Here is a 24,522-nt window from a genome sequence, read left to right on the forward strand (position 1 = left end):
ATAAATTTCTTCTGGTGTTGTTGACACAAGTGAAAGCATTTCAATCAGGGATGTGGATATAAGAGATGCACTGTTATCTCCACTTGATGTATCGAGCTGCATCACTTTTTTTTTTTAAATTCATTTCATTATTAAAGCCTCTCATATGATAGTTGTCAGTTTTTTACAAACATATTTTAGACAAATTATATGTTGCCGTGACAACTTTGTTTTCCTACCTGACCTCCCTTCTGTTTTTGACAACTATACACTCTGTAGGTCAACTCTTTTTATATTGAAAATAAGTTTACTTAATACTTTTACGTTAGATTACACTTGTAATTATTTGGTACCATTCATTTTTGTGTTTAGAAAAAAGCTGCCCATAAAGGATGAGTAAAGTTGTATGTACTATTATTGTGTTGTATTGCCTCTATATGTTTGTGGTAAACTGTCCAGGATGTACTCTGAGATTCTCATCCAATCCGAGTTCTTCTAAGCAGGTATACATTACAAACTGGAAGACATTTTAAATGGTTTTATGGTACCTTATAGTGACAGGAGTGAAAAGCATCATGGTGGTCACATTGTCCAGAAAAGCTGAGAGAATGGCGGCGATGAGACAGAGGATGATGATCATTGGCCAAACTCTTCCTCTGGATAATTGATAGGCCTGCAGAGAGAAGAAATATGACAAAAAAAGACAACATATTAGCAATCAGAATAGGCAACAAGAGGATGTCTGATTGATTCCCAGTTTGATTGTGGAAGTAGTGTTTCTACAGAAGATATCAGGTCATTCTGACATTAATAATCAGATTATTATCACTAAAAAATAGCCACATAATATATAGACTACCACATAAATGTACACTCAAGCTCAGTATGGCCACGTTTTGAATGGAATACAACAATGTGTCCGAGCTGTTCTCAGGGGAGGTATTTTAATTTGAAGAGCCTGCCCTCAAACGACTCGCACTTAAAATTCATGAGCCTGCATAATCCCTCTGTTCTCCAGGTCTGAGTGCTTCTGCACCTGAAGGACGCAAGGCATTTGCCCTCCTTCACCATCTACAGCGAGTGTTGAGGATTAAAAGAGAGATGTTTTTCTGGTTGTAGGAGACCTTGACCTTGTGCAGGCAGGATGAAGAGATTATCTTTAACTTGAGAATAAAATGTAAATGTAAGCCTGTGTATTATTTGTAGGATATATGTGGTTTAACAGCAGAGCAACAATAGAATGCAGATTAAATTAAATATACGTGTAAATCCTGAAATGTTTGAAATACAGCTCCTAAATACTAACAGTTCATTTTTGTCTTCTGTGGGACAAACCACTGAGCCCTTTTTTTTAAACACCATGCATGAAACCTTTTTGAGTTCTACTAGCAAAAGTCTAATCTCTACACTCACAGACGCCACAGTCAATACACATTTAAAACTATGCCTTCTGATTGAGAGAGTTTGACTCTTTTATTTTCAGTTATTTTACTCACAAACGAAGATTGATTGAGGGAGGTAATATTTAATTAAAAAGTACTGAGATAAAGTCTGATATTGAGCTGTCAGGAGATGAGCAGTACACATCGGCTGAGGAGATGCCTTACTAAGAAATGACAGACATCACCTACGTATATCTGATTAGAGAAGCTTCTGGAGTTTGCATTATTGATTATTATCTCAAATACACAGCATATGAAAATGTATCATTAACCGTGTTGCACTTTTTTCAAATTGATGTGTGCACTGGAAGAAATCTTCATGCCATGTTCCTTCACTTCAACCATTTAAATGATAATAAAAAAAATAATTTAAACCATATTCTTCCTGGACTCTGTAGACTCTGTTTTCATTAAATAAATCTTAAAAGTGATGTCTAACAAAAAAAAGAGCTCTTTTAAACGGACAGTCAGCGTTATTTATCATGTCTGAGTCTGGATGTAAACTCAGACATCTCAACCTTTTAGGGCTTCCAAATCATCGTTTTCATTTCAGACAGGTCAACATAAAAAAAACTCTAACCCTGTCAATTATCAGTGCTAATTTTAGAAACAGCTCAAAGTCTCTCACCTTTGAAGCAGCTACTATCTAAGATGTTTCACTCAATATCCTGCACGGTCAAAGGTAATACTGCTGACCTATCATTAAGGAATCCAAAAAAACACTTACTGCGGTGAGAACCATCAGGATGGCAGTCTTTATGTTACAGATTGTGTTATTTTCTGTTTAAGTACATAGAACTATCATCATCATCATCATCAGTAAACCAACCTTCACGGCACAATAATCGAAGAAGCCAGTTTCAGAGAAAATGGCCACCAGCACCATCTGGAAGAAACAGAACATATTTTCTTTTTAAATAAATAAATACATTTCATTATGTAACAAGATTTTAAGTCCTCTTTATATCTCATATGTAGTCCCGACAGACGACAGGAGGGCAACTCAACACAACACACTTTTAAGAAATTTAAGTTATCCCTCGTTTATAGTTCTTCATGTTTTATATCCTTTCCATACTTTGATATTAAACACATGAAAACACAAAAGATGAGAGAAATGAAGCCAAAAACAGGCTCCTAAAAAAGATTTTAAAGGAAACTGCAAGCCTGGTAAATCACCTTACACTCTATGACACACAGAGCCTGAAGTCATCTAACATAAGTGACATCTTGTAACACTTTAAAATAAAGGTACAGTAACAAAAGTGAATAATGACTGTCATGATGAGTTAATGCACAACTTAATCCTGTTGCTAAGCATTAACAAGAATCAAGTCCCTGTGACTTTGTGATGAATTCAGACTTGTATATTCATTTTAAAAAGTAATTGATAGTCATGATGTTATCTTGTTTTTTTTGTCAGATTAAACCTATTTAAAGCCCTATATTTTTTTTTTAATAATCTCTAAAAGCAGAAACATTAACAGACTTACAGTTACATTAATACAGCTGATTGGAAAACTACATGTAGTATAAAACATTTACTTCAAGTAATAGTGAATCCTTCAAACTTCCTGCATTAGTTCATGAACTGAATTCTAATTCCTCATGCAGTGGTGAAGCATTTCCTCAGTATATCATAGCTAACCTCATTGCAAAGTGTCCAACAGCTGGAAATATGTGATAATTCAGGATTTGTACGATACTTGAACAGTCTGAAGTTGTTTCAAGCATTGGTTAATCATTTTGTTTTGGCCTTATTGTGAAGTGTTAAAACGTATTTGTAGAAAGTGCACATATGAATCCAACACATGTGCTGCCTGCAGGTTTGAAATATTTTTCACAAACTCCCTCCGCTCTGTTCTGCAGATTGGAATAAAAATTTTAGTGGCAGCTGTTGACAGTGGAAGATATCCAAACGAAGCTGCCATCTGTGTCCACGCTTCATCATGAAATTCAGAATTCACTGACCTGCCAGGATTGTCCTCATGTGAATAATAAAAGAGGGATATTTCTTAAAGGTTAATTATGTGTTTTTAAAGTTAGAATATGTCTGAAAGAAAGGTTTCAAAAAGATTCGAGCAAGAAAGCCTCCAATTTATACCTTTACGTGACAGGTCATGCTTGTTTCCATGGAGACAAGGTTTTTAAAATGTCAGTTTTACTTGCCTCCACAGAAACAGATTTTACTGTCAGCGGTTTGGAAAAGTGTCAGAAAATGCATTGACAGGATTTAAGATGTCAGATGGTTCTCTACAATAGAGAAAAAGTAAAGGAAGATTTTTCTGCCTGTTCCAGGGTCCATTCAGTCCATAAACTTGTTTTTGAAAAAATCTGAATTAAGAGTCTAACCATTCCAAACAGAAGAGCCAGAGTCTCATAGTCAATCCACTCAACCACAGTCACCAGGCTGGGCCGCTGTGTGAGACACAAAGAACAATATAAGATTCAAAACAACAATGATCACATCCTTGAGGAAACAAAAATCAATGAACTAGAGCGACATGTTGTATTTGAAAGATGAGATCAGGCAAATGTTATTCAGTAAACTTCCAGTAAATTTGAACAAATGCTTAATTTGTTTTTGTTCACTGATATAACTCCTCCCCTGCTTACACTCTGCCTTTATATGGTATTGTGTTTTTCCACCCTCCTGTTGTTTCAGCACAGGCACAGATGAAACTCAAAATGTTGACAATGGTTCTGTTCCAGCAAAGTGTTCCAGTTCCTACTGGCCTAATGTCATCAAACTGGAACCAGAATTAACCATATTTAAATAAAAAGTGTTACAGCCAGGCTTTCGCTGCATGAACATGGAGCTCATTTCTGACCATTTTTAAAGTGATTACTCTGATTATAATCAGACAAGCGCAATCCTCATTCAAGCCCTCCAACATGAATTAAACAGGTGACATGATATTTGATACTGAATGTTTTCAATGCTGTAAAAGTAACATGAAAGTGTTAAACATGTGTTTAATTCTAACCCAGCTCTGTGCAACATGCTCACAGAAAATTATTGAACAACAATGTTTCACAGGCAAGGCACATTAGGACTTTTTTCAGTGTTTCTTTAAGATGTTTCATGGGACTCATGCCACTTCAGTTAGGACAGCTACAGTCGTAAGCTTACAGCTATAGAGCTAACAAACTAACTCTAACCAACAAATCTGCAAGCTAATGTTATATTTCCTCTGCCAGGACTTCCGCCTGTTCTGCAGATTTTAATTGGGCTGACTGATGCCGGGCCAATCACAACAGGTTATTTAGTGTTGGCTAAATTTGAAGAGCAGTTAAAGCCATTTGATAAACAGCCAAGCTGCTGAGTTTTAAATGTTCTAAATCTGCTATTTCATTGGTATTTAATGAACAAGTCGACAATTCAACTTACAAATGGTGAGTGCTGGCTCCATAACAATGACGAGTTAAATGCCCATGTGTATTTTGTGTAACTAAACCTCAGAACTTTGTTGTAATAACAAGCCACCTTAAGCCATGCAGCTTTGTACTGCCTCACACAGTTTGTTGCTCTGCTGGGTTTAAGCATCAACTAAACTTTACTTTCTGAAAATGAGAAATGAGCTGAGAGATTTACTATTTGTGAATTGTCTGAAAATCAAAACATTCCCTCTATTTTCATGCTGCAGTTTGTTCCCTGAAATTGACATCAGATTGCAATCTCATTTCTCCACAAATTGTTTTTGGATGAGCTTCATTTTCCAAAAGATTAGTTTGAACAGTAAGAAAACTTACATCACCAATGAAAGCCAGAGCTGCTAAGGCTGCGAAAGATCCCAGCATGGCAGCTAGGGTGCGATGCACAATCTGAGAAAAGAAATATATACATTAATTTTCAATTATCTAATTTGGAATCAAAGACGATGACAAGTATTATTCAATATCAACATTTAGACACAACCATTCTATTTTATTCCAAAATAATCTCTATCTAATAATCTATAATACATTTATTAATAATCTATCTGTGAACAAATCTTAAGTCCCGTGTTTAACAAAGTAATAACTATTTTCTGTGAAGTCCCAAGTGAATTACATTTAAGTCATGACTGCATATCAACACTTATTCTAGTCTTTGTTGTTTGGGATATTATATGATATTATTTTCCTGCTTTTTGTTTCATTAATGGTCAATTAGAGAGCGATTAAAAACAATTATTCTCAATTGATAGCCCTAAGCTTTGTGACTTCCCCGGCCTATAGTAACACTGATGACTGGTTTATTCAAGCAGCTTCAATGAGCATGTGTGTTCTGCTCATAAGAAAAATGAGTTGTATTTTTCATGAGAAGCCAAATTGTCTTAAATACAAGCCGACCTTGTTGAATAGCTCAACAGTAACTTGGGACCTGTCACTCAAGCTGAATAACAGCTCTGACGCTCTTCAGACGTTCCTTTATTATCTTTTTGTCCAATCTTTTAAAATAATGCATAATGGAGAACAAAAGCATTCTCCCTAATTTCCTCAGCCTTTGTTAGAAATATACTGCGCTGTAATTCTCTACTTAAGATCTTTTTAAGAACATTTCACTAAAGTGCCCATTCAAAATAAGATCAATTATCTAATGGAGAAAAAATCAACGTCCTCTGCAGAGTGAGGCATTCAGTGATGGCTGACACCTGAAGACATCTTGCTGATGTCTGAATAGCTGTGCACTGTATGCTCTCAGACTTTACAGACAATCGCTCACACTTTCAATTACAGCCTCAGCAAGCTGACTGTCAGTAACTGTAGCTGACGCATGGGAGTATGTGTGCCGAGTGTAACTGTGCTGTCATCTCTCATAGCCTGCTTCTCACTTACACATCATAGTGTTGCCCCTGCAGGCACAGATTAGCAAGTTCACACCCTGTCACACTGAGGGAGATTACCTCATCTAATTAAAACCAATCACTGACTGGAAAGAAATGAAAATAGCAGATGTATATCCAGGGAGCTCATATCTTATTAAGGATCTGTAAAAGTGAGGAGCTAGTGAGCAACACATCAATGTTAGGATTACGAATATGTAGGATGGAAAATAATGTTGTTTTGCATCTTAAAAGGCAATAAAACTGAGCCACTTACAACAGACTAAATGCACGTCTAATTGCCTTTTAGTTAAATAATTACATACTGTAAATATGTTAGTATTTCTGTTAATTATTACTTGTATTTAAGTCAAACTAAACTCTCTCCATTTATGTGAACGGAGACATTTCCACTGATGATGATCATGTTGTTTTCCATTTGTCCTTAGCTAAACTCAGCCTTCCTTCTTTCTCCATCTTTTTTGTTAATCTTTGAAGACTAATGTGTTTTAAGATTTGACAAACCCCTGCACATGCATGAAATTATTTTACTACCACTATCTGAAATTTGACATTTTTTTAAATCAGGTCTATCAGAGATTTATTTGCCTAGGATACATTTCTTTAACATTAACATGATTCCACATCCCGAGGTACCAATAACCATCTTGTTTCTCTTAGGTACAAAAAGGAGCCTGAGGTGAAAGCAGCTAAATTAATCCAGCCAACAATATTTGTATTATTATATACATTTTTTCCTTTGCTATCATGAAACGACACCTGCTCATTGTACTAGTAAAATAAAAACCTTCAGGGATTTCACAGAGGTGTGCAGCACCATCAAGGCTCATTACATTTGATAGCATTAAAATCAAACTTACCTCTGCTTTAATAACTACAGAAATAAAGATAAATACAGTTATATACTGAATTGAACACAAAGTCAATCATCATTCATCCATCGCTTTACCTCAAAGATGATGAGAATATAGACTCCAGTTAGGATGATGCCAGCGATGGCAACCTGTGTCTCCACGTTGACATAGAGCGACTGGTGTGTCATGGATAACGGCACCACCTCGTTCTCATGCAGAAAGGCCTGAACTGTGATGGAGATGGGATCGCTGTGCAGCGAAGGAGACAACACAGAAGCAAAGGTTATATACGTGTGTGTCTTTCATTCAAACTTCTTTTAACTGTGTACAGAAAAAAAAAGTCCCCAACTCAAACTGTTCTCTATGTTATGATTCAAAGAAGCTATTGTGCATTTTGAAACCCATTAGCTGAAATCAAAACACTTGGTACCTGCTGATCATCTCGAAGGTTTTTGTTAACAGTATCTGGTCACTTCGTTCACCATGTAGAGGAATGGTCCAGTTATACATAACCTGTTCACAAACAGCAGGAGATAAATTAGTTTGGTTTTACTAATCAGAACTTCACAGATGATACAACAAAAAATGTAAAAAAGTACCACATTGGAATGTTTCTCACCGTCTGGGCCCGCCTCCTCCGTTGTCCGGCCTGCTCGGTCTGCTCCACCTGGATCAGGATGTACTCCTGTCTGGTGAAGTCAATCATTCCTCCTGCGAAAGGCCCTCCAACCTGGAGCCTTAGCAAAGCGTTGTCTCGAAAATCTGTCATGTTCATTGCTGTGGCGCGAGGACCGTCAAGAGAAACACATACTTTGAAGAGTGTTTTTGTATTTGATACAAGATTGAACAAAGTATTTTTGCAGATGTTTCTTTTTTTTATTTAAAATCCCTGAATGAAAACTAGAACAGGGAAGGAAAAGGAAAATGACTAAAGTACTTCTCTCCATAATGGAACTGATTAAATTCTCCAAAAGAAGAATAGGTCATCTAATAAACTGTGCAGTCCATTTTCAGAGAGTAAAAAAAAAAAAAAGAATTCTCCTTGAAAATGACTCAGAGATTAGAACAATGTAGTGACGACCATTCATTGGACTGTCAGGACTGCTAACACTCCCTTTCATATATTTTCTCTTGCAGCATTCACTCTGATTACAGCCAGATGAAGACCCTCATGGATTTACACCTTTCAAGGTCTGCATGCCCTCATACTCAAAGTAAAATGAACATTCATTATGATCCAACCCTTCCCTTGTTGATTAAAGGCCTGCTGAGACATTTGCGGCCCTCTTTCTGTTTGTTTCAGAAAATAATAGAGATGCAGTGGGAAGCTGTGGGGCAGGATACAGAAACTTTCTGTTGAGGAGACCGCCAGCATCCTCCAGGGGTTATTTCGATCTGGATACATGCTGAAGAAGAGCTGAAAGCATAATACATTCATGAACGTGTTATTTCCTCTGTCCGCACAGTTCCTTCCAAAGATACAGTGATGCTGAGAATAATGGAAATGGGATATTCAACACACTTTGTGGAAAAGGTTGGACTGCTGATCAACAGGAGGCCTAATTTCAAGTCCATTATGTTGTGTGAAATGTTACCGGAATTCAGTGCTGTAAATGGACTATACTAAAAGTGGTCAAGTTTTGTAATTACCTATGAGAGAGTGGTTAGCATGCTAACTAACTTATCACTTAAGATATCTTAGCAAAGATATCCAAGCAAAGTTTGAGGCTATTGTCAAAAGGAGGTTAGCCTAAAGGAGCAATATGTAAAATATTTACAGAATTAAATGATAGAATGACCTTACTTTGTCATCAGACATTAAGGAAACATGCTATGTTGAAGTGCTGGCCAGATGTCCTCCTCCTAAAGTTTTGATTCTGGTCCTGAATGGTCAGATTTTATTTTTGAACTGAGAAGGTGGCGGTTTCAAGGCACCCCCACACCCTCAGTTTGCTGGATGTGAACCCTGTAATCACGGCAAACCAACAGATGTTGCAGTGATGGAAGCAGGCAAGCGAACTGGTTCAGATATAACTGATTCTACAGGACCTAAAAAAGCCAATTTTCTAATAAGCTCCACACAGGACAGTGTTAAAATTATGTTCAATATTAGAAATTATTTGGAAAAATAGAGAGAGGTTAGAGTGCAGAAATGCAGAGCTGGCTAAACACTGAAGCTTCAGTGTTGGCGACATGTCAACCCATGTGCACATCAGCTCTAGGGAGGAGGGTGCGGGGTTACCAGTTTTAAATACTACATGCCAGAGTTACATATTGCTCCTTTAAGAGTAAAAGTATTTTAAAAATCTAGCTTGGCTATTTCTAGGATTTAAAAAAAAAGAGTTTATTTTCAATATGATACTTTTATTCTCATCATAACAACAGTGTCAGTAACTCAAAATGAACATATCCACTTACACTGCAGAAAACAAGAACAGTAAAGATTATGGCAATTCTGGAGACTGTTAGGCACCGTCTGAAACGACAAGAACAGTACTTTGTAAATACGTTAAAGTAGACGGTGCTCGCTGAGAAAATGTGCTTTAAAGCACATGAAACATGAAAAAGTTTATAAGCCACCAGTCATGAACTATTAACCAAAGGGGTCTCACCTCATGCTACTAGTGAGTCTGAAGTTGATGTTGTCCATGGGGTCCTTATCTGAGGAGCCGGAGCGGGACAGGGACAGGCTGTTGACCTCACTGCCCAGTCTATACCTCCTCTCCAGGTCTAGAGGACCATTGTCCCAGGGCTCCCCTTCCCCTTCAACAAAGCTGGGTTCATGTAGGGTCATGTAGGTAATACTGGAAAAGAATAATCCCTGTCAGTCACTGGGAATAAAACAATACAACTTCAGTGAAATAAACATTGGTCTTAAGGACACCAACTGTTGTTGTAGGCTGGAATTGAATATTGTTCCTCCCCCTGTATAGGAAAACATGTCTGTAATAGACTAGCCTCCTACCATCACAATTTGATTACATTTGTTTTCCACACAATGTCAGTTGAATCAATGTAAGAAGGGTTGTTCAAAGATGTAATAAACTGAGCCATTTCATTAAAAGACACTGTTGGCATGTCCTTCTTAATCTTCGTGACAGGAAATGATGAAAAGCAAAAATTCAAAATCATAAAATTTGATCAGACGACACATAAAATTGCTCCAGTAAAGATCACACACATGTTTACAGATTGTGCTGCTCTAACTGTATTACACTGAGAAAAAGGCATAATCATTGGGATTAATTGACCAGTCCTGATTTTAGAAAAAACACAAGTGGTGTGGATTATACAGCAGCTGAGATTAAGACAAACAGTCACAAGGGTGCAGTTGGGTTGTGTGAATTTGTGTTTGAGTGATGTTCATAAATACATCAGCAATAACCTCTTATCGCCTTTGGCAACACCGACGTGTTGAAACTCTGATCCTACAGATTGCTATGTAAGGATACGGCTGACAGTATCTTCTTAGGGGACAGTGACCGGTGAAAACAGCACAGTGATTAAAAAGTGACATTGTGAAATAAAGTTCAAGAAAATATGTTTATATAAATGTAAAAATGTTTTTTGTTTTTTTTAAACGAATTCAACAATGATTGAAATATAAAATACTGAAACAAAAGCAGTAAAATCATATTTAACCACAACAGCGTGAGTTTTATCAGTTATTTCATTATTATGTGAATGATTGGTTTATGAGTATTTTGGGCACAATCATTTAATTTAATTAGTATTGTGTCTCATTTATTGTATTTAATATTAGATACTTTGGCTCCACACTCAGTAATCCAGAGCGTGAGGGATTACTCACCTCTCATCTTGAGAGAATCTCAGCAGTGGTGATCTCTCTGAATGGTTGGCTGAACTTGATTTTCCTCGAAACATATTAAACATGCCAAAATTGTGCCTGAAAAAGAAATAGATTACAATAAATCAAATGAAAACCAAAAATTGTTTCATCTTAATCTAAAAAAAAAAAAACATGTGTGCTCTGACCCAAAAGCCCACAGCTGTCAGTCACTGGTTAAAAAGGTTTTCTAGACCCTTTGTAACCCATAGGTGGCAGAAAGGTGGGTGAGCAGCTGGTGATCGGACACCTAAAGAAAGATCATTAAAGCTTCTTTTGTCACCCTGCTGCTGCACTGTGTCCCCGAGGCCCCTGCAGGCTGCCTCTGCCAGGAGCCTCACAGCTGGGTCTCAACCAACAATCACATCCAGGCACATGCACACACACCCACTCTATATCTGTCCACTCTATCATCTGTTTTTATAAAGCCCAACACACACACACACACATTCATTTAAAGCAGCAAGTGTTGATATTTATTATCCTAAAAAATGCCTTAAAGCATTACCATGGCACCCTCTTCCATACAAATTGCTATATTTTACTTCACCAAAAAACACCAATCTTCTATTTCATCAAGCCCACAGTCATCTCAGCAATTACTGTGACAACAGTTCAGACATTATCGTTAGAAAATGAAATAGCAGCCCCCAGAGCTAAAACTGTTTGATGGAAATCTTTTTCAAAATGAAAGTCCCTCTAGGCTAATCTTATAATCTTGAAGGGCATCCACCGTCTGCCTGTCAAAATGGTCGGTGCTGCAGTCTGTGCATCTCCTAAACCAGAAGCAAGCAGTTTTGTTTACTGTAATTTCTTCCCCAAAAGTGTTCTGGGTTAATTAATGTACCAATATCAGGTAAGTGTTGCACTAAAGATAATTCAGAAATCTATAATTCTTTTCTGTAGTTATTGTTGTTGTTGTTGTTGTCTTACACATCTAGAGGGCATTACCAAACACACTCCAGACAGTTGGGGGCTCTGAATCAATGAATGCAGTGAGGGTGTTGGATAAAGGAGTAGATTGCATTAGGGAAGTCTGCTACATTAATCCTCTTTGGAATCTCTCATACAACTAAAAAGAGATTGACTGCATGTCTACAAGTGTTTTCTTCCCTCCTCTTACCCTGATATGAATCTGATCTTGTCCCTGATATGTCTTGCTGATAGTATTGTCTCACCTTGAGGAGGAGTCTTTATAAAACATTGAGACAGCCTTGATTTAAAGTCTACCACTTTATGAGTTTAAGTCAGTGCAATTATGTGAGGTGCTTTCCATCTTTTTTGGTGAACCTTAAAACTCTGTAAGAATTCATGCATTTGCCCGGGCAGATGTGTTCGGTTCATCTCCTGTTCAGACAGATTTGCATCCATCCAGTTTAAGTTCAGCCAATCACAGCCTGTATTCAAATGTTGGGCGGGACAAAGGCCTTTATGAACGTGCATTCATAACATTTAGAATTACCCATTGCCTGTGTTTAAAAAAGTTATTCAATTCTGGGGGAAAAAAAACATACATCCATATATTAAAAGCTATGAATTGATTTTTTTTAAATTAGTTATCTAGCCTAACATCCTACCATGACATATATTTTATTGTGCTCCTTAGTTGTAGCATCCAGAGGCATTTTTTGTTGAAAATTGAAGATGACAAAAGAGGTTCCATGCCAAGATCATTTTAATGTAAGAAAGGCTTTAACGAGCTATGTGACTGGATCCGTTTTTACCAAGGACTGTAAATGAACATGGACATGGTCTGAGTGTTCTGAAATCCTGACCCTTTCAAACTTTCCGTCAACCTTAGAAAAAAGGCAAAGAGCTTGATCTGAAACTTACTACAACGGAGTGGCTTGCAGTCATTTTGCCACGCCCCTAATTAGTCGTAACTCATGCCCTTCATAAAATAAAAAGGTGGCCACTTGTTGTTTACTTATAATTTAGCACCTTGAGTACAGCAGATAACAAAACAGAAAAAATTACCTTACATGTGCATTTATTTGAGCCTTTTTTATGTCAATCTTTCAAATTCAAGTGTAGTTCATTCTAATATAAACTATTTTTTGTCTTCTACCCATCACTGAAAGATGACTGGTATTTTGTTTGTTGTTTCTCACTTATTGCATCTGTTGTTAAGCTCTTAGCGGGTAACAGAGGGCTAAGCAATGGGCAAAGATTTAAATTTTTTATGACACAAAATACAATATCCCTAATATAAATAAATCAAAAATAGGATTTAAAATACTGATGGCAGTAAATGTATCAAGATAAAATGTATTTCTTTCCATGAAAAAGACTTGAAAGTGCTTTTGCTGAAGTTGTACAAACAAAAGTTGGTACAAACAGAACAAAGTTAGTTCCCTTAAAAAAGTAAAAGCAAGCAGATTGGCCTCCAAGTTGCTAAAATACTGATGACAGTGTGTCTTTTACAGGATGTAGAAACACTTTCATCTCCTTCAATTAATTTAGCGAATATTTCAGGTGTGTCCTGTGTGGAATGAAAATTAATCCTGCAAATGAGAGAATCTCTCAGCCAAAGCTTGACAGCGGAGGGTTGTGTTAAATTGAGCAAAAAAGGCATGATCAGTTGGTACTGATCCAGTACCAACCAGAGGAGAGATCCAGAGGAAGCTGGTCCCTTCTGGTGCCCCTAATTAAAATTTAATGCTATCTATTGTGTTATATGAGGTGTAGCCATGGTTTTTTGACCCTCATCCCATTATTATTTTTGATTCCTTATACATAGAGAAAGCAATCTGTGTGTTTGGCAAAAAGAACATTACTGCATTTTAAATAAATTGTAAAAAAATATATAACATTTTAAGCCTGGTCTTATTACCTCTTAAAAATAATAAAATACTCAAAAGTATAAATAAAAAAAAGGTTATTGATAAACTGCCCAACTTTGACAGCTGGTTTTCAAGGCTTTTCCCCAATATCAGGTGCCTAGTAGAACTGAAAATTATTATGATGAAAGCAGAGAGAGAGAATAGACAGCAGGTGTTTGGCTGTAAAAACAAAACAACGTGCTTACACTGATCAGAAACATCTATTGTTTCTTAAATATCTACAAAGTTGTTGACGTACCGGTACTTTCTACTGGTAGGTTGCTATGAGTAACTTATTTCACATTATACACTTATGTGTCATGTCCATCGCTGTTACTAACCTATAATTGTTACATGGCTGGATTCTTGTTGTGTGGATTATTTCCACACACTTTTTCTTTTTTTTCTTCAGGACAGAACATTTTCTTCTTTGTACACACTGAACACACAGCTACTTAACCATGAGGCATATTCTGAGAATCTGACAAAAGTGTAATGGATTAGCATTAAATACCCCACTTTCAAAAGTATCAAATCAACAACCTGAAAGTTACCACCATTGCAGCATGCTTTCAGCCGTAAAAATGAACAATGTGTGTCACATTCCTTTCCAGTGTTTTTTCCCCATGATTTTTTAAAAGTTTGTTTTCAGTGATCCATTTGTATAAGCTATTTATATCTATATGAGTATCAGACACTAGTGTCATCTGCAAATTCTATTTTGGATAGCTTATTTGAGACATTGGGCTGGTCGGTAATATAAATAACAAAGAACAAGAGCCCGAGGATTGAGCCTTGTGGCACAACATATATACACATTGGTAAAAGAGACACCAGTGTAAGGAAAACAAAAATTCACTGGCCCCTGAGATATAATCAGAAAACCAAGTTTAAATCCTCTGTGTATGTTGTAAGTATGGGATATCTATCCATAAACACTTGATTACTACTAATCCAGACTTCACCATAGCTTCAATGAAAGTTATCTTATATTAAGGAAGAATTAAAACTTTAGGCTTATAATTTTTCTTGGATGACATTTGAAAGATATGACAATGGTTAGCAGAATCCATGCACAGATCAGATCTTGTTTTGTAAATAAATAATCTATCAAGGTGGCAGATGTCCCAATTACTCTGGTTGGTACTTGTCTCAAATTGGACAATCACTGCCTCAGCAGAAGCTGTGAAATAATCTCAACCAGGTTTCAGTTATCACTTATAACAATATAATTTTAAAGGCTTCAAGCATAAATATAAATAAAAGGTGTAAGACTGTTTTGATTAAGTTTATGTCATTGTATTATAGTATGGCCAAAAAAACATGTTAAAAAATTCATACTGTTGGGGCACTGGTGGCGCAGTCATTAGTGTGCCCCATGTATGGATAGTGTTATAGTGGTGCCTCAAGCGTGCGGCCCAGGTTCGAATCCCATCTGTGGCTCCTTTCCCATCTGTGGCTCCTTTCCAGCATGTCGTTCCCCACTCTCTGGTTTCCGACTCTATCCACTGTCCTATCTCTCGATTAAAATCGAAATCATTAAATTTAAAATAAATCATTAAAAACTTCTAATGTAGATCATTTAACTTCCGCCGTTTCTGCTGTTGTTGTTACTTCTAAATGACATGTTTGAGTGTGATAGTATTTTTGTCAGTTGCTTTAGCTGTCTACTGCCAAAGATCCATCAAATATCAGATTATTAAGAAACATCCGGGATCTTTTGGTCTCTTGTATTCGTATCTGGTCAGTATCACACTAAATTAGAAAACTCTTTAATTTTTGAAAGTGGTAGAACAGGTTTGAAAAAGTAAGGTGTTAAGAGCCCATGTTCATTTAGCTGCCAAACATGAAGTGCTGCCAAAAAGATTTTGTTTCATGCAGGAAAGAATTCCAGTTTAATCCCAATAACGTCATAACCATAGGCCTGAGATTAGCACCCTTCTGAGTGGCTGAGATACACACCCACATACACACACTTAAGTCCCTGAGTCTGTGAATGTTTCAACTTTACAAGAATTCTAGTATTTTCCAAGAATACTCATACATCCCCAGAAAGACTTAACAACCGAGGTATGTGTTACATGATTCTGCACGTGTGGTTAAAACTGTTATGTCTCATATCCAGAAAACCTACTGCAGGAGACACTGAGTGCTTAACTCTTTGAAATCCCTTTCTAAACTATAACACAAGAAAAACGTGCAGTAAAAAAAAAATAATCTTAAGATCTGAAGTTTAAAGGTCACAGAAACATAAACTTTAAACCTACATTAGATTTGGTTGCGCCACTTAGGGGAAGCAGAACACTTAGACAAGTTATACATATACATATATAATTTTTCTAGGTTATACTTCTTGACATTGGTAGGACATACTTTTTTTTCCTACAGAGTTCATGGTTATTCACAAAATGAGTAGGCAAATGTCTTGATTTAGAGTATACGTGGAAAAATAAGTATATTGCCATTTTTCTTTTATGGAGATTCACAAGTATTTCTTGGCCCACAAATACATAAAGTACACAAGTGACATAAAGATCCACTGTTGTCCAATGAACACGGCAGAATCATTGGCTTACAATGTTCAATTATTACCATGAACCTGGGGACTATAATTTATATTTTTCCATAAAAATGCACCAAAAAAAAAAGAAGCTGAATAGTCCATAATTATTTTTCAAAAAAAAAAGAAAGAACATATATTCATGAGATTTTTGTACTCTTTTGTAACCAAATCGGCTTCAGCTATGCAAGTCAGAGACTACTGAAATAATATATGGTTGTTTTGATCAATTTTAAGCTTTCATATTCATATTTTTCATAACACATATAAAAAGTGATGAGATCTTTACTTATTTTTAAGTTTTGGCAGGTGTTGTTCTATAAGTGAATATTATTTAGGATATTTTAACTCAACTCCAAGCACCAAACCTTTTTGAGGGAGAGTACCACAGTGATAGGACACTCATTTAGTTTGTTATTGGCCAAGGTTTTTGCTTTTGCTTATCCAAGTAACCACTTAGCTCATCTACTCACTCACTGACATGTACTGTAGCTCAACCAATGTGGCCCTCAGGAGCAGCTTTATCCTCAATAATGCTTCTAAACATTCCCTAAATCCTGTCAATGAACTACCATTAATGAGCAGAAACACAATTTGAGTAGTCATACCCATCCTCTTGTCGAACAGGGAGAAATCCATCATTATGGATGGCACACTGTCCCGTGGGCAGACCTGAAGACTGCAGCTTCTGGGTTTCTCTCCGCTCTGAGAATCCTTGCAGTAAAAGCAGCTCCTCAAAGTTCCCGGCGACGGCCTCTGGTGACCTCAGGCTACTCCTTCCCTGTGGGCCTTGGGCTGACGTCTGAGACAACTCAATATCCAGGTTGCTTTTGTTTTCCAAATACATGGTGAGACAGCTGGAGGGTAGGTGGAAAAGATTTGATTTAGTAGATATGTCAAAATGGGCAATTTCAACTATAAACCTACAATAACTGATGGAATGGCCAATTGGCAACATGCCCTCAAATGAGAAGTACATAGCAGTTGCATACAATAGCATACAGTTGCTTTTTGCATTATCAAACAAATGGTGTAACACATTTGTAGTCATGTAAATACTGCCATTAAAGAAGTCTAATATTTACTGTTTGAGCTGTCTTGCTTTTTACAAAGAAAAACATTTACTCTGTAGCCTCTTCATGCTTGAAGCTATGTCAAACTCCATTTGTTTGTTATTGCTGCATAGTTCAAGAGTTGTGGTACTTGGTACTTCATTATAAAGTGCAACAAAGTTCTTGAAGGAAGTAAGTTGGATAGCATATTTACCCAGAAAATTGCAATTTGAGTTCCCTGTATGACCAAATCTATTACTGTAATTTGCAATTATAGTCCAAAACACTATCTTGTTCTAAATCTCATCAAGTACTTTAGGTGCATAGATTGAAAACAAAATGCAATGTCAAAGTTGAAAAACTACTGGGTAAGATTTAGGAGACAATAATGGTTAAGACTAAGGCTATACCTCAACCTTACTTTTGATTTATAACGGGACACAAACGGTGGTCTCCCGAAGAAAAAGCAAAATTCATATTTTACATAGTTTTAAAGGTTTAGGTTCATCTAGAATATAGGATGTCCTTATGACTGTTGTGTCGTCTAGTCGTTGTATACTGAGCAGGTAGTGTACTCTGGGTATGGGATAGTCTTTAGCTATGGAAACAACTCCCTGCTACCACTGACACTATATGAGTAGTGAGAGGTGGTTACACTTGATTTTTGAAAAGTTAAGTGACTTGTACAGGTTATTTCATTGTGTAGTAAAGAAATACAAATTCCTTGCAGGGTTGAGGTCTATGTGAAAAAAAAGTTTTTGTTACTGATTTGCTATTTCAGCACAAACATCATTCTTTTCAGGAAACCTAACCAAGTACCATTGGTGCTTGATCCTCAGCCCATCTACATTTTGAAAAAGCCACAGATAGGGTCAATTTGCTCGCAGGTTAAGGCACAGATCATTGTTTGGCCTTAACAATAATATTTCAACACTGAATGGCAGTCTCTTTGACAAAGGAGAAAGAGCGAATGCACATTCATGGGTGAGTTTACAAAAACCAAAGTAATCATTCCAAATGATACCATATTTCCTGATTTGTTTCTAACTTTTTCTGCCTGCTAATGCTGTGTGTGCGTTAGTGATTGCAGTGCAAAGTGTTTGTGTTCTTTCATAAAAAATGGGCAAAGCACCTGCAAGAAATACGATTAGCTGGCTAAATTGATTTAACCGGTACTTACAAAGCGGAGTTCAGTGTTAAGTCCATTTTGAAATCAAATGGATTATGGAAGTATTAAATAGCCCCCCTAAATATGATCTTATCCAAAACCTTACCAAAGAGTTTTGATCGCAAAACCACACTACCTTTAATGTTGTGAAAAGGTTGCAACAGGTTTCAGTTTGGTCACAGGTTTAAGGACCAAAACTACTTAGGTTAGGTTGAGGGCAAAGACCATGGTTTTGGCTTTAATTATGTCAGTGTTGACTTCATCAGTCTGTTTTCACATATCAATGGTATCCACCTCTCACCACTCTCATAATGCTATCTAGTTCCTGAGTTATTTACTACATGCCACCATCTACTTTCTTGGTGACAGGGAAGTGTACAGTTAGTTACACAGTGAGAACAAGATTGCTGCAATTGCAGTGAGAGTGACCAAAAACACAGTTTTTTCTTGGTGGATAAACAACATTTAAGTCACATCCCTTCTGTTTTTGTCAGAAAAAACATAAAACATAAACTTGAGCTACACACAATTTTAGATTATGTTGATTTCTAAAACTCTGGGGTTGGCTTTCACTGTGTACTTATTGAAACAAAGAATTTTGGAAATGATATGGCAAACAAACACCCACATTTGTTTTCTGATTGGGTCTTATCAGCCAAAACATTCCATACCCTGATTCGTCACGCCACTATCACAAAATCCTTTATTCAGGAAGTAATCATCAGCCTCGACTTGAGGGGTTTAAATGAACATAAAAAAGTAATAACAGGAATTTCAGAACTTGTTGTCTTTGCTCCTACTACTGCCTGCATCTGCAGGAGGCTCCAAGCAATCCCATGTCCTGCTGCGATATCAGCACTACTGTTCTGCCTGAGAGAACCAATGCCCGTTAACACTGGCACTGAGTCCATGGGAGGTCATGTGACTTGTGCCTGTGTGTGATTTAGTATGGATGGATAATAGTTTTAAAATCGTACAAAAATGCTTTTCTTGATCGAGATCTTAAACACCCTAAATAAAAGCTTAGTAAGATAGTCATGTCCAAGATCTCAGATGCTTTTAATCTACAGAGAACCTCGAGAAACCACAGAGTGGGGGTTTTAAACTCCTGTGGGTTCACATACTAGTGGTCTTTTGACACACTATTAATGTAAAAATATTGATTATAGCAAATCCAAAGTTACAGGTATGGCTCTGACTTTTTAGTACACTTACTCTTTTTAAATAGATTTCCTTAATTTCATCAAAGTGTATTCATCTGCTTCACCACTGTTGACCTTCAGAACTTTCCTCATCAAGTGACTTGAATGATGCAGTTAACTTACATCACATCCTTAACCCGCTCTATTTGATACGTCAGTTACACTAACCTCCCTTCCCAGGGGCAAACAGGAACAAGGAGCTCTATTGTAAAGCTGAGACCCTGAATCCTTAAATGATTGAGCCTCAGTACAGTACTACAGTACACGCGGTCAACTTGTCAGCGACAGTATATTTTATTTATTTATTTTACATATAAACTTTTAGAGACCACAATAGCAAAGGAGGCAACATGTTTTAACAGCTGACTGATTCACAGCATGAGGTCAGCTTCAGCAGACATGAGGTACTTGCAAACACAAAGGCTGCATGAATTTGATGGGATTATTGCTCACATGAAAAGGCAACAGGAACTCATGTGTGACATTTGAGCTCTGTGATAATAACCTCTTTGAGTAGTAAGGCTACAGTCCTGTAAGGCAGTGGTTCAGGATCAAACAACTGAACCTTCCAACATTTCCTAGAAAATAACTCCTGAGGGCCATCTCTTTAACATTTCACATAGCATTGAGCCATTGTCAATACAGATTAGGATTTAAACAGCTTTAGAGGTTAAAGCTGGACCATTGATAGTACATAAAAAATAAATACAAATATGTCTTACCAACAGCCATAAAACCAACATTTTAGTAATTTAGTGATGCACAATTATTCTTAGATTTACGTTCACCAATTTTTGGCACTCAGTAAAGTGTCAATGAATGCTGCCTGCTATTTGGTTACACCTCACATAATAAGCTTGTCCAATGCTTGAGATATGGCTCACCACAGAGAAGAATCATCCTTTTTATATGACATCCCGCCTGTGGGCTGTGTGCGACGACAAACACAATCTGCAATCTTGATTTTCCACCCTCCTTCACAGCAATTACAGAACCTATATCAACTAGGCCTATAAAATTCCAAAAATACAAAAGTACCAAAAATAATGCAACAGTACGATGTTGTGCATCAAGTCCTTGGCTCTTCCCGCATTTCGATTTTCAGTATCAGGTATTGTCAGAAAATATAGAACATAAAATAAAAACCACACAGCCAGTTATGTATTAGTGGAATGAAAGGGATTTTTAGAAAGCTTTGTAGAGCTGTACAGCAGTATTAGGATGTAATGCCTAAAACCCCTCAAACAAAGCCAACTTCTGTATTGCAGTTGTGTAAATCCACCGCACAGGGAACGCAGGGCCAAATCTTAACTTTATACCAAAATGTAAACTTTTATTCTAAGAACAGAAAGTGACAGAACTGAAAGTGATCAGGCTTACCTTGAAAGTTGAAGATGGTAGTTGTCCTAGATGATGATGACAGTGATGAAGACAATAACAAGTCTGATGATATAAGTATTGATGATTTGATGTGATGTGAAAGATAAATATCCAACAACAAAAATCACAAATAAATCATTCTGAAATCCTGTAGAAATGCTGATGTTTGGTACTGTTTCTGGGATTGTTTTAAAGTTAAAATATTTATGAAGCTAAGAGTGGCCGAGTTTCTTTTCTACTCCTTTCCTGTGCTCCCCAGCGAAGGAGGGAGATGTTGCTGAGCACTCTGAGTCAGGAGGAGGGAGGGAGTGGCACAATTTTCTCTCTCCACTCAAAGCAGAAAACTTTCCCATTCAATCATTCTCTCCACTTTTTACAACTGAAATCCCCATGCTGATTAGCTCCCCTCCCACAACCACCACCACCTCCACCACTGCACTAAATCAATCTGTGAAAAAAACCATTTCAAATCATGACAGTTATTCTTAACCAAAGAGATACACTTTTATTCACACATTGCAAGGTTATTTCATTTTTCTGAAAAAAGAGAAAGAATTTAGAATAAACATGTCACAAAGATATGATTTAAGGGTATCATCTCATCCTGATCACCAAAAGATTACTCTAAAGGTGAACACATTCTAATTTGTTAATGCTATTATGTTCTGGGAAGGAGAGCTGTCAAATATAAAGCCTAACTAACTTCAGCAGGTTGAGTCAACTTCACAGATTTAGGGTGAAGGAAGGTCAGACAGGTCAGAGACAGAGAGGTGAATTATCATTGCAAAAGCTGTGCAGAGCCGAGTCCCTCCTTTAATGTCGAGTATCTTTTCTGTGTCTGAAAAGTCTTAAAGGCCCTGTAACCCAAATCCACAAAAGCTTCTAACTATGTTATTTATGATCTTATGTACATAATATCAACTCTCTAAAAGTATTTGAAGTTACCTTCCAACCATTTTCGCGAGTTTGTCATTTTGGCTTTTGAACATTTTTGGATGTTGGGTGTGAGGTGTGCAGGTTTAGCTCTGAGAATTATTGAATAAAAAATGTCAAATCAATAATGAAAACATAAATCATGTCCAGCCAAATTAAGTGCAACTAAACTACTAATGCTTGTTTGTTTCGTTCCTGGCTGCACATCCACTGATGAAGATTGCAGCTTGTCTTGCGGTAGATTTGGAGAAACAGGGGGCTGTGTTTTGGTGAGCTGTGCCAGAGTCTTGCAAAAGCACTCCTGCATATGCTGCGCCGATTACCCTCAATACCGGTTAACCAGTTTTATCTGGAAAGCTCTTGGCTTTGCCAAATGGCAGCTGCTGTCCTGCTTCCCCACACGTCAGCCTCTATATGTGCCTGCCCACTGAAATCTAACAATACAGCTAGAGTCACTCCGCCCAGCTCCACCGGTCAACAGTATGACACCGTTTTCTTTGTGTGGATGACAGAAGATGTTAAGACAGTGTTCCAGCTAGCTGCATTAACGTGGCTAATACCCCAAGATGATTTAAGCAAGTGGGACAGTTCCAATACAAAAGGAATGGGGCCGAATTGGAATTGACACGTGAGCTGCCACGCCCACATAGTCCTGAGAAATGGTCTTAGCTGCAAATAAGCTTGTTCTGAACATAAGCTTTCCGGGTAGTTATGAATGTTCAATGTTATGAAAGTTATGAATGTTTATTTTCAGATTTTTGTGGATGCTCAATGATACATTAGATTTTGATTTAACATACAGATTTTAAACATTTCAAGTTTGGTTTCCATGGGCTTTAAGTGTATTGCAATTATGACAAAATCATCTATAAATACAAGTTCCAAGTGTGTGTGTGTGTGTGTGTGTGTGTGTGGGGTGTGGGGGGGGGGGTGAAGTGAGCCCATTAAGCTTGACTAAGTGCAAATAAGGTCAGAGGGAATGGTAGAAAGCTGATCTGAAACCTGCCTCATTATCAGGGTTAGTCAGATTAGTGAAAAGAAGAAAACTCAGTCCAATGAGGGCTCAATAATCAAAAGAATCTATGCAGGTAAAGGTCTTTAGGGATTGTGTGTACAGGGCCCTACCATTTTGTACAAAGCACCTGCTCATTTTATGCAGTTTCAAAAAAAGTTTCTCTGGTTAAGCATTATGTGTCAATCACAGACTTTTAAACAATTGTAGTTAAAAAATATATATATATCAATACTACAGAATAAAATCCTAGACACCAAATATTGGGTAATTTCTTGTTTTTAATTACCTACAATTCCAGTTCAACTCCTAATTGCACAATTAGGCCCTGTTTAAGTAATTACAACAACAGCATTTTGGGTGACTGAAAATGCAAAGTCAACGTATAAAGTAGTTTCTCTGGAGAAAGAGACGCGTCACACATTCGAGTACGTTAACAAAGGCTTACTCTTTAGAGTTTAAAAAAGTGTTGTAACTGAAAAAATCCATAAATGGTGAAAACACAAGGAGCCCCGAGGAACTAGCACAGAACTCAGGTAGGTAGATGTGAACTGACAACAAAAGGGGGGGTATACTGAAACTAATAAGACACAGGGGTAATCATACACAGGTGAGAGTAACGACACAGGTGAAGACAATCAGGGCAAAATGGAGGGAAACCAGACAAAGGGAGGAAGAAAGACAAGAAACACCAAGGACAAGAACTACAAAATAAAACAGGAAACACTAGGATCTCAAGAATGTAACAATAACAATACACACAGGAAATAGAGAAACACAATGAAAAGAAATGACAAAATAAAACAGGAAATTAAATCTAAACACTGAAATAAAAAAAACTATTCACTGTGTATCTTAGGTTGTTTCTTTTGATCTATTTCCTCTTGGCCCAACACATTTGAGCAGATTAGGATTTGAACATCTGGCCATCCATGAGCAAAGCCAGTGAACCAGACTAACAGGACCTAAGTAATTAGAAGCTCTAACCACTAAAACCTTCCTACAATTAAATTTATCTATGCAGTGAACTGGACAAAATCAGCAACAACTCATTCTCTCAAAATGAATTTTTAAGCCAATAGATTACAATGAAATTCCAGCATCTACTGTCTCTACTGAGAATCAGGGAGGACAATGTTTCCCATTGAGTGTGTGGAGTCACCTGGTCTGGACTGAGTGTTTCCTGCGACACCGGAACATGAAATCTACGCAGAGAAGATGGCCTGGGGGAGATGGCATCCTGGTCTTGTGGGCTGAGGTCAGCTATAAAAGAGAGAACAGAGAAATCACATGTACAATAAGGAGAGATGGGAGTAAGCCAGGGGCTTTAAATAATGATACCACTTTCACGACTAACTCTGTGTCCTTTATGAATGAGTTACTGCTTAATGTTGTTACTATAACACAACTATCTCAGACATCTTCATCATCCTACAATTCTC

General features: G+C 37.2%; 1 protein-coding gene across 1 annotated transcript in view; it reads right to left on the reverse strand.

Moving 5' to 3' along the window:
* Window positions 1-21,445, reverse strand: part of oca2 (oculocutaneous albinism II) — a 59,936-nt gene extending 38,491 nt beyond the window's left edge. The window contains exons 1-13 of the mRNA XM_020633087.3: window positions 21,136-21,445; window positions 16,942-17,190; window positions 10,916-11,011; window positions 9,717-9,908; window positions 9,523-9,580; window positions 8,449-8,521; window positions 7,724-7,881; window positions 7,535-7,617; window positions 7,200-7,353; window positions 5,175-5,246; window positions 3,774-3,839; window positions 2,251-2,307; window positions 528-652 (exon numbers count right to left, since the gene is read on the reverse strand). Coding sequence (XP_020488743.1) covers window positions 528-652; window positions 2,251-2,307; window positions 3,774-3,839; window positions 5,175-5,246; window positions 7,200-7,353; window positions 7,535-7,617; window positions 7,724-7,881; window positions 8,449-8,521; window positions 9,523-9,580; window positions 9,717-9,908; window positions 10,916-11,011; window positions 16,942-17,180 — 1,373 coding nt within the window. The 5' untranslated portion in view covers window positions 17,181-17,190; window positions 21,136-21,445. The remainder of the gene's footprint in view (window positions 1-527; window positions 653-2,250; window positions 2,308-3,773; window positions 3,840-5,174; window positions 5,247-7,199; window positions 7,354-7,534; window positions 7,618-7,723; window positions 7,882-8,448; window positions 8,522-9,522; window positions 9,581-9,716; window positions 9,909-10,915; window positions 11,012-16,941; window positions 17,191-21,135) is intronic.
* Window positions 21,446-24,522: the final 3,077 nt, after the last annotated feature.

The sequence above is a fragment of the Labrus bergylta genome, chromosome 6 (assembly GCF_963930695.1).
Source record: "Labrus bergylta chromosome 6, fLabBer1.1, whole genome shotgun sequence".
In the NCBI taxonomy this organism is placed as follows: Eukaryota; Metazoa; Chordata; class Actinopteri; order Labriformes; family Labridae; genus Labrus; species Labrus bergylta.